The following is a 10,681-nucleotide window of genomic DNA, read 5'->3' on the forward strand; positions in this document are numbered from 1 at the left end:
TGTAGACCAGGCTGGCCTTGAACTCACAGAGATCCACCTGCCTCTGCCTCCCGAGTGCTGGGATTAAAGGCGTGCGCCACCACCGCCCGGCTTTCACATATTCTTAATAGCGTATTTTTTCTCATGTATCCCAGGCTGGCCTCAAACTCACTACATAGCAGATGGTCTTTAGGTTCTATTTTGTATGTATATGTGTGTAGGTAGATGGGGTTATATTCCTGCGTACAGGTGCATACACCAGCCTATGTGTGCCTGTGGAGGTCAGAGGTCACAGTCAGGCATCTTCCTTGACCACTCTCCACTGGTTGGTTGACCTGGAGCTCACCAATCATCTAGACTGGCTGGACAGTGAGCCCTTAGGATCGCCTTGTTTCTGCCTCCTTATGCTCCGATTACAGGTTACTTGCGACTTGTGACATGGGTGCTGGGATTCAGATCTGGGTCTTCACGCTTGTACAGTAAGCACTTCACTGACTAAGCCTGATTCCTTCTCAGCCCCCACACTGCCTTCGCCTCCCAAACGCTGGGACTCCAGTCTGAGTCAACACTGCCGTTATGAGGGGCTGGGGATTGAGCCCAGGGCTTCAGGCAAGCAATTCTACTACATCTCCAGCTTTCTTCAGACAGGGTCTCGTTTGTAGCAAAGACTTGCCTCAGACTTGAAACTCTCCTGCCTCGGTCTGTTGAACGTGGAATTATATGTGTATACCTTCATGCCTAGCCTTAATAATAGAATATTTTTGGTTTTAATTTTTTGCTTTTGTTTGTTTGTTTTCAAGACAGGGTTTCTCTGTATACCTTTGGCTTTCCTGTAACTCACATATAGTGGCCTCAAATTCAGAGATCTACCTGCTTCTGCCTCCCAAATCCTGGGAGTAAAGGTGTGTGCCACCAGCACTCTGTAGCTTAAAGTAGCCTCAAACTTGTGACAACCTTCCTACTGTGATTACAGATGTGAACTATCATAACTAACATTTTTTAAATTAATTAATTGATTTATTTATTAATTATGTATACAATATTCTGTGTGTATGCCTGCAGGCCAGAAGAGGGCACCAGACCCCATTACAGATGGTTGTGAGCCACCATGTGGTTGCTGGGAATTGAACTCAGGACCTTTGGAAGAGCAGGCAATGCTCTTAACCTCTGAGCCATCTCTCCAGCCCCTCATAACTAACATTTTGTTTGTTTGTTTGTTTGAGAAAGGGTCTTGCTACATAGCTCTGGCTGTCCTGGAAATCACTATGTAGTCCAGGTTGGCCTCAAACTCATGGAGATCCATCTGCCTCTGCCTCCTAAGTGCTTAAAAGTGTGTGCACCACCACACCCAGCCCAACACTTAATAATGTGGGTTTTTTTCATTAATTATTGTGTGCATAAGTGTGCATGATGTGTTTGTGGGTATGTATGTTATGGCATGGGTGTGGAACCTTTACGTAGGTTCCAGGGATCAAATTCCCATAGCTAGGCTTGTGCACACACATGCGCTCTACCCTCTGAGCCACCACGCCACTCTCAACAATGTACTTGTTTGAGATAGGCCTCTCACTGTGTAGCTCTGACTGGCCTGGAATTCGTGATGCAGACCAGGCTGGCCTGGAATTCACAGAGATCCGTTTGCCTCTGGCTCCTGAGTGCTGGGATTGAGGGTGTGGACCACCATATCTGGCCTGATGGTGTACTTCTTCAGACAGTGCTTGACTAGAACTGCCATACCGTGGATGCTTACTATACCATCATCCCTTATGTTTTTTTGAATGGCTTAGGTATTACATGCTATTTTGAACGCAAAATCCCAGTATTATCACAGTCAGTAACTAAATATAGCTATTTACACATGGGAGAGAAAGGCAATCTGTCACAGCTAACACTGTTAATAACAGTCATCTCTGAGGAATGCATTACGGAGACAGCAGGGGCCGAGTAGCTCCTTCTCCTTTTTCATTTTTGACTTTTGAATCGTTTTTAAAATAGTTAAAATAAAGCAAAAGCTTTATTGTTTGTTTGTTTGTTTATTTATCCATACAGCCTCATGTATCCCAGGATAGTATGAAACTGCTTCCACCTCCCAAGTGCCGGGTAACAGGCACAGACATCACATCCGCTTTATAAAGAGAAAGCTCCTGAGCCCCCTTCCCCGTACCCTTGCCCACTATGTCTCTTACCCCAGAATCTTGGCACAATCATCATAATATTTCATCGAGTTCTTGACAAAGCTAAAGCCATTGACGTCACACACGAAGGAGTGACCGTTGGCACGAAGAAGGTCAAATCCACAGACTGTTTGCTGCAAAAGCGAAAAGGCAGAACGAATCAGCTTCCAAACCCTGCCCGTTTCTTCCCTTCACCCCACAGCCCCATGAGCGCTCTCTACCTTAAAAGCTACGCAGACTTTCCTGGCTACCAGCTTTTCCATGGCGGTCAGCATGACTGGATAGCGCACCTCTTTCCCCTCACTGTCCCGTTCAACCTTCCCATCCAAAGCTGGAGACTTTCTAGCTTCAGCATGGGCATAGTCAGGCCCCACTGTATACACCTGCGGGTACAGAGCACCACTGAGTACGCCCACAGCTCACCCTGTGTGTGAGAAGACAATATGAGCACTAGGTCTGTAGACTCTTCCACAATAAAAACCAAACTCTGCCCAGTCAAGAGTGGTGGCACCGCCTTCAGTCCCAGCACTCAGGAGGCAGAGGCAGGACTTCATGAGTTCAATGACAACCTGGTCTACACAGCAAGTCTTAAGTCAGCCAGAGCTACACAGTAAGAACCTGTCTTAAAACAAAGACAAGACCAAAAACTCCTCCAAATGTAAAGAATACAAAGACTGGGTCAGGAAACGGTTCGGCAGGTAAAGATGCTGACTGACAAGTCTGGTCTCCAGGATTCATATGGATGAAGGAGAGAAGTGACTCCCCCAAGTTGACCTCTGACTGCACATGCATGCGATGGTGCACATACACACACACACATACACACACACATAAATGTAATAAGACAATTTTTAAAAAAAGAATACAGAGACAGAGACTGATATTTTTGAGCCTTATTCCAATGATCTTCCAAAGGTTTCTCCTTAGGACTCTGGCACTACTTTCTAGTCCTTATTAAACAATAATTTACCAATGTCTCACAATTTACTATGGCACCTTGCTCTCGCTCTGACAGGGAAACGAGAACGTCTGCATCTCACTTGCTATCGTCACATGAGTGTGAAGCCAGTTGAAATCGCATTTTGTTTTCTAAGATCCATACACACTGCCACTTGCCTCCCAAGCACCTCATTCCCACCCAGATGTTTTTAAATCTCTGTATCCACCATAACCTTAACATCTGTGCCATCTGTTGGCATAAACTCCTCATAGATGTATGATCCTGTCTTCCGGACGCTGCTCTCGGGAGAGTAAACACTGCTCCGACTGCCGATCTTGAGGAGGAAAGGAAAGGAGAACAACATTGCCTCCACCTCCAGGCTTTACCCACAGATCCCTTCTCTCTTCCCAACAGCCTCACTCCGTCCTTTACTCTCTGACTTCCCAGATGCTCAGATGTCTCCCATACCTTACGAAAGAGGCGCTGGCTTCCTCCTCCAGCAGAGCTGGGGTAGTAGATATAGACATTATGGTCCTCCGCACTCACTGGCTTCTCCACAAAGGGCTTGGGAAAGACAGCTCCATTGACCTCCACCTGGTCTTCACCTTCTATCAGGCTGCACTCTGAAAGATGGGTGTGGGATCGTTCTTAGGAACTAAGGTTGGAGAGTATCTCCAACTCCTGTTTCCCTGAGGTTTTAATCTATACAACCTTTCACATTTTATGACCACGTCCTATAACAGATACGGCAATGCTTATATAAGGCATTTAGATATGATAATATCTATATAAAAGTTCAACGGCTCTGTCTAAAGACCCACAACTCTACCTATAATCCAACTGTCAAAGGCTCATACAGATATGTCTAGAACAGAAGTTTAAGGAACAAATACCGGGCTAAAATCATGGAAATCAAGGCAGTTACTCACCCTCAGGACAGGCGGGGTCACGGTTGAGCACAGCATATCTTGGCAGATCAATACCCTCCTCCTGCAGGATCCGGTACACCTCCCTCCTGTCACCCCCCCCAATAAATTAGCCAGGTAGGAAAGGTGGGGATGACAAAGGGAAAAGGCTAGACATTTTATTTGCATAGGGAACTATAACTCAATATGAAATGGGACAAAAAATGAAGCATGTTTGCTTCACTGTGCCACCCCAGAGTAGGCTTCCTAAAGTGGGCATTTCAGGGCCACCCACCCCTCTGGTCCACAGGAAGCTATACCTATCTTGGATGTAATACTGCATGGCCAGATCATTGATAAGGAAGGGGTTTCGAAGCTTGGAGTAAGCAACAGCTTTGTCCAGAGGAAAGCCTGCAAGAGAGAAAGAAATAGAGAGACCAAAGAAAGTCAAAGAGGCAGAGTGAGAAGCAGCAGGACAGACTGTGACCTGCTAGAGACAGCGGCTGCCACTGAGCTCCTCGGACACATCTAACCAAGCACTTATCTGCCCAGTTCCTCAAGTCCGGGATAGTCATCAGGAAAATAAACACAATTACATGTAGGATCCTCCCAGAGATCCAAGTCTAGAAGAGAAAGTAAGTGCCTTCACATCATCTTGTGTGGCTGGGATATAGGCTTTAACCTCCGCCTAGCAAATCCTGAAACAGAAGGTAAACTCCCCTTCAATGTTCCCTTGTGTGTGGAGGCGCTAACAGCCTCTTACTAAAGGGATAAGAATTACATCCCCAAACCAGCACCCCACAGCCGGCCTTCCTCCCAGACCCTAACCTTTGGAGTGGAAAGAAATGAGACAGTGGCAGGACGGCCAGTTCTCCACAGGCTCGTTGAGGATGACGTCTTCTCCCAGGATGACGACAGTCAGGTAGTCAAACCTGCAGAGTCGTTCTAGGATTTGAGTCATCGGCTTGGACTTGGATTTCTTGGTCATGGCACAGATGCCAACAATAATCTGAGGTTCTGGAGGCTACAGAAAAGAAGTGCTCTCAGGAACTCCAGGTTCCCACATCTGTCACCTCCAACACTGCCACATCTTTCTCAGGCCTGAGGGATAAAGGACGCCCACTAGAGAAGAAGCCCGTAGGAAATGTGCTTCTTCAAAAGCAGCAGCGGTGACCAGAAGACAACAGGAGGAGGACGTTTGAGCAAGAGTTTCAAAGAGAGGCAACTGACCAATCTCTATGGCCCCTCCCCTAGGCAGGATAGAGCCTGTTTACAACAGGGAGTCTGTGCCTGCAAAGAACCGTTGTGTCCAAGCAGTGCAGTATCAGTTCTCTAGGGCAGGGGCCCAACACCAAGCTACATCGCTTTCCCTAGACTTACCACTTCATCCTCCTCGTCTTCAAGGAGCTCACTGTCACTCTCTTCCATCCTCATGCCTATTCCACAGGTGCCCAAGCCCTCATCTCCAGCTCCGAGGAAGAAGTGGGCCGTACTGCTCTCGTCCTCATTGGCCGTCAATGACCACATCCCCGCCGGAACACCCACTCATCCCGCTCTGCAGAAGTGAGTACCCCCATCAGCTTAGAATCCAGCGCCCTTACAGTGGGAAGGGATGGGGTACAGGGAACTAGACAATGAGAGGGAGCAATGATGGGGTACAAGAGGAACAAGAAAGAAAGCGATGGAAAGGACCCATAAGAAAGGAAACTGTACTACGATTTGACATGACTAAAGAGAAGTAAGAGCAAAGCAAGGACTCCTTTTCTTCCCTGTTTACCCCACCCCAGCCAAGAACTGGTAAGAGGATCAGGAGATTAAGCCTTACAGTGCTGGCATGTCCCTGATTCTGCCAGCAGGAAACAATGTTAACTCCAGGCAGCAAATAGAAGAAGCAGTTCTCCAAGGAAGGCTACTGTTGATTCCTACCAAGAGAAGGTTAGAGTGACATTTATTTCAAACGCTGGATTCATTCCACAATGTTCCCAGTTCTCTCCACCTCCCTACAGTACCTCCCCAAGCACAGTCAAGGATTCGACTCAAGGGCAAAGGGATGCTCTGACCCCAAAGATCTGCCTTCAAACTCCATTACTACCTGCTATTAGCTCAAGAAACATTTCTCCAGGACACCCTCCACGCTAAGCATTGTCTCAGGACACTAACATCTCCTGTGCTTGCCCTTTCTCCTTCACCCACATCATCTGAAGAAACCAGATATCCAAATCCAGAGAATCAGTCCAAGCAGGGAAGTCTGGTGCTGACTGAGAAGCTGAGAGTAAACACTCACACAGCAGTTCTCAATCCGTTCAAACTACAGTCTCCGTGGTCCATCCAGTCCTTCAGTACTGCAAGACCAACGCTGGCCTAAGACAAGGTCTGTTAGAGCAGCTACACTGGAAAAACCGTCCTAAGGCCACACTGGTAAGAACATCTTATGAACTTGGATCAGAACAAGCTGGCAGTTCCACTCTACGTGCATATGCCTCGAGTGTTAATGGAAACTCCAGAGAGAATCCATCAGGCGACATTCCTGGTTACTAGAACCGCAAAGTGCCACACTGGTTTCTAGTAAGCAGACAGCAGGAATGCCACAAGAAATTCTAAAATGTATATGCTAGCTCAACATCTACCCAGCCCAAACTGTTAGCAGCACAGAGGTGGTTAGGCTGTGGTAAGACTCCCCTACCCACGTGGACACACCCAAGGACATTCTTCCCTTCTCTACCTCATTGTTGCCTAGGGGGAAAACTAAGAACAATCCAGATGCCTTAAGGAGAAGAATGGTAGACTCTGATGCAGTATACAGAAAAAAACAAACAAACCAGATTTTAAAAATGAATGAGGGCCAGCAAGATGGATCAGATGGTGGTACTTGCTGCCAAGCCTAACAATCTTAGTTTGAACCCTAGGAGCTACCTGACGGGGATGGGGGTTGGTGGGGGGAGACACTGACTTCCACAGGTTGTCCTCTGACCTCCACATGGGCGCTATGGATCCACAAACATACACACTATACTTGTAAGCTATATGCAACAGTTTCCTAGTACAAATGCCCAAGATAAACATGGAGCACAACCATTTGCGTAAATAAACACATGCTATTCACGACTGCAGATGCAGTTAGTACAGGCTCGTGGTTGGTTTGTTATTGTTGCTGATTGCCAGCATTTCTTTGATGTGTATGGGTGTTCTACTTGCAGGTGTCTCGTACACATTCGTGCTGGGAATGGCACCTGGGTCCCCTGAAAGAACAACCAGGGATCTTAATCACTAAGCCATCTTTCCAGCCCCCACTTAGTAGCCATTTAAAAGATTGAATCTGGGTGTGGTGGTGCACGACTTCTGGACCTGAACTTGGGAGGCAGAAGCAGGGAGATCTCTGTGAGTTCAGGGCTGTCCTGGTCTACATTGTGAGTTCCAGGCCAGCCAGAACCACAGTGAGACCTGCCCCAAAACCAAACAAAATATATAATTTTTAAAATGGCATAATTTTAAAAATGGACTGAAAAGACATCAAATCTGTAACAGTAGTTACATTTGAAGAGAAGCGAGAATGGCGGTGAGTTTCCGGTGATACCTATATAATCTTGCCTATAAATAAATGTCTATTTTCAAAACTCCAAAAGATCGGAAGATTATACAAACAAGGCTAGCATTTGCTAATAATGAATTGTAAGGGTATGAGCAACTATTATTATTTTCCAAAAATAAAATGGAGTCACTCAACAGAAATTTTCCATGTTCCATAGAAGTTCTCAGAAACACCGCCAGCCCCAATGAAGCCAAGAACTCCTTTTGCGAATTAGTTAACGTACAGCGTTTTAAAGGCTTCCATAATTCCTCTCTCCATTTTAATTTTAAAATCTGCCATTACGAGGGTTGCAGCTTTGATTAGAAAATTATAGATTTCTATAAATCTTGGCCATCTCAGCCTCCCCATCTCATGCTTCTATTGCTCAACCACAGACAGAACAGGCCGTCTGCAGACACCACTCCTCCTGACTGACAGACCGTCTCTCTGAATTCCCTGTGGCATTCCCAAAGATACCTCACAACTTCCCCAATTAGAATTTCATCACTTTCTTTGTGCCTTTTCTGAACTGGGAGCTCTCCCTACGTCTAAGATTCCTTCTCTTCTTGCCCTTTAAGTCTTCCCTGTTTGTTTGGGTTTTTTGTTTGTATGTTTGTTTTTAAACAATATCCAGCCATGCTCGTGGAATTCTACTAGAACCCTGTGATGGGAAACAATAGGATGGAGAAGTCTGTTCACACAGACTGAAAGAAGATGAAGGTCCAAATTCATAGTTAACAAAGCAAACATTCCTGGCAGGAATAGCTATGACAAAGCCAGGCTTTATTTGGATGTACTTCTGGGAGAGGCTGGGGTTTTAATGTGGTGTTCCCAAAAAAACACTTTCCTGTTTGATGTGCTCTTTCCCCTTCATGTTCTCCCCAAACTTCGTTGCATAAGAAAGCGACAGAGTCTACACCAGGCTAAAGGGCAGTCTTGCTTTGGAAGGGAGGGAAGGGGTTGGAGGAAACAAGAAGGCAATCTAAGGAGCACCAACGCTAAATTAGATCTGGAGAGGACTAGGGCGAACTGTAACTTCTTCAGCTCCTAGAGTGGAGGGCAGTCTGCGTGAATCTCTAATTTCTTGGCATCACCTTGCATTTGATAGAAGCTCCAACAATAGTAAAAGGAAACCAACACAGAAACTCCTCACTCCACCACCAATACGGAATTTTCTCACCTTCAAAAGTGAGGTCCCGTCCCACGCCTCCCTGCCTACTCTTCCCCCGTTGTTTGGAGGCAGTGTCTCACTCTGTAGCTCAGGCTGGCCTCAAACTCAGGGTGATCGTCCTCCCTCAGTCTCCCAAGTGTTGGGATCACTAGCGTGGGCCTCTCTGCCTGCTTCCCACTTCCTTCCGCAGGCGAGTTGAATGTTTCTGACATATTCCTTATTCTGACGCCAGTCTTCCATCTGCTGCCGCCCGTTCTCAGTGTAGCTCACTCATCCCGCCTTCTCTCCCCTAATCTGTGATAATGGCTCTTCACTGACTCCCCTAACCTTACTCTCCACACTGACTGCTGCACCCCAATCACTGTTCAATTAATGCAATGAATCCAGCCAATTCTCCCACTCAGGGACTCCCAGAAGTAAACAACACTTCAAACCTGCACATGAGTCATCACACTGGCTAACACTTTTTTTTTTTTTTTGAGACAGGCTCTGTGTAGCACAGGATAGCCTTGAATTTAGAATCCTCCTGCCTCAGCCTCCAGGGTACACTGGGTAGCATCATTCTCTTAACGATGAACACTTAATGGCCCCCTACAGCGAGGATCCCCTATAACGAGAGCTCCCTTCCTCCGACTAGCCCTTCTGGAGGCTCACCTCTCCTCAGTAACCCATTCCTCCGCAGACCTTCTCCCCTGGCCAGCCAGTCCCTTCCCTCACTCCGCCAGCTTTCAGCGCCCGCTGGTCCTCCCTTCCCTCGGCTTCTCGCGCACGACCCTTTACCTCGGTCCCCTCCCCTGCGGTCCAGCCCTGCCCCTCCTCCCAGACTCCCCCAGCCCTGTCCCTGAAAGCCTTCCATCTTCCCGGGGGTCCCCTTATGCCTCCTGCAGACCCCTCCACACCAGTCTCTTCTCCCACTGACCCGCTCGGTCGTCCTTTCTCTCAAGGCGTCGGGTCACGAATCCCGCCCTCCCATCCTGACCGCACTCGCCTCTGCCCGCCCCCGCCGTCCCCGCCTCGCTCTCCCTAGGCTGACATTGAGGCCTCCCGGCTGCGCCTCCCTCCGAAGCAGTCCCCACCCGGGACTACCCACGGCCTCAGGCGCAGGCCGAGCCCCTCGCCGAGCCCACCCTCCCCGATACCGCCCCCAGCCCCAGCCACTCCCCCACCGCCCCCGGCCCGCACTCACCCGCCTCCCTCCGCTCGCGCAGCCGAACCTGCAGGCAGCGACACCTGACAGCGGCCCAATCAAAGCGCGACTTCTTTGCGGTCCCTCCAATCCGCGGAGGGCGCGCACCGGCAACAGTCAGGCTGCGTTGGCCGGAGCTTCAGAGTGGAGGAGGGTGGCTCCTCGTGGCTGCCTGGAGAACTGCAGCCTTATGCTCCTCTGCCTCTTTATTTCCTACTGCATCGCCAGTCCACAGCCTAGACGGAGAGATTAACCACTGACACCAATGGGAGGAAAAAAGACTGAGATGAACGAAGAAGAGGCAAAGTTTGTGACATTGCACCTCCATGAGGGCAAAAACCGAGTCTTTTTTTTCTGTAAAGCAAATCCAGGTGTAATATAGGTAGACATAAGGCAGAAGGTGGAAAGAGAAAAGGTAGGGACGCTGGAGACAAACAGAAACAGATGGGAAAAGTTAAAGGGAGGAACAAAGAGACTGATCTGTGAAAGATATAAGTAAATGGTAGACATGAGAAACCGAGTAAACCGCTTTCTGTCTCTACACTCTGCTTCTTCTCTATTCTCCAGCCTTGGAATCTGAACAGCTGGGTTTGAATCCTACTCTTAACTGTGTAGCTTTGGCTCATGGCTTTAATTCCAGCACTAGGGAGGCAGAGGCAGGCGGATCTCTGTGAGTTTGAGGCCTGCATGGTCTACAGAGCTAGTTCAGGACAGTCAGGGCAGTTTCACAGAGAAACCCTGTCTCGAAAAACAAAAAC

General features: G+C 48.1%; 1 protein-coding gene across 12 annotated transcripts in view; it reads right to left on the reverse strand.

Moving 5' to 3' along the window:
- Positions 1 to 10,050, reverse strand: part of Ppip5k1 (diphosphoinositol pentakisphosphate kinase 1) — a 50,835-nt gene extending 40,785 nt beyond the window's left edge. For 4 of the 12 annotated variants that reach the window (XM_026787650.1, XM_026787648.1, XM_026787649.1 and 1 more), the window contains exons 1-10: positions 9,924 to 10,007; positions 5,824 to 5,920; positions 5,379 to 5,553; positions 4,827 to 5,022; positions 4,319 to 4,409; positions 4,023 to 4,108; positions 3,562 to 3,716; positions 3,326 to 3,427; positions 2,375 to 2,536; positions 2,166 to 2,287 (exon numbers count right to left, since the gene is read on the reverse strand). In XM_026787650.1, coding sequence (XP_026643451.1) covers positions 2,166 to 2,287; positions 2,375 to 2,536; positions 3,326 to 3,427; positions 3,562 to 3,716; positions 4,023 to 4,108; positions 4,319 to 4,409; positions 4,827 to 5,022; positions 5,379 to 5,525 — 1,061 coding nt within the window. In that variant the 5' untranslated portion in view covers positions 5,526 to 5,553; positions 5,824 to 5,920; positions 9,924 to 10,007. Of the gene's footprint in view, positions 1 to 2,165; positions 2,288 to 2,374; positions 2,537 to 3,325; positions 3,428 to 3,561; positions 3,717 to 4,022; positions 4,109 to 4,318; positions 4,410 to 4,826; positions 5,023 to 5,378; positions 5,554 to 5,823; positions 5,921 to 7,206; positions 7,230 to 9,656; positions 9,708 to 9,923 lie in introns of those variants that run through there. The other 8 variants (XM_026787644.1, XM_013352649.2, XM_013352652.2 and 5 more) reach the window with 8 other exon arrangements.
- Between the last annotated feature and the right edge of the window lie 631 nt (positions 10,051 to 10,681).

This window comes from Microtus ochrogaster (genome assembly GCF_000317375.1).
Source record: "Microtus ochrogaster isolate Prairie Vole_2 chromosome 14 unlocalized genomic scaffold, MicOch1.0 chr14_random_1, whole genome shotgun sequence".
Lineage (NCBI taxonomy): Eukaryota > Metazoa > Chordata > Mammalia > Rodentia > Cricetidae > Microtus > Microtus ochrogaster.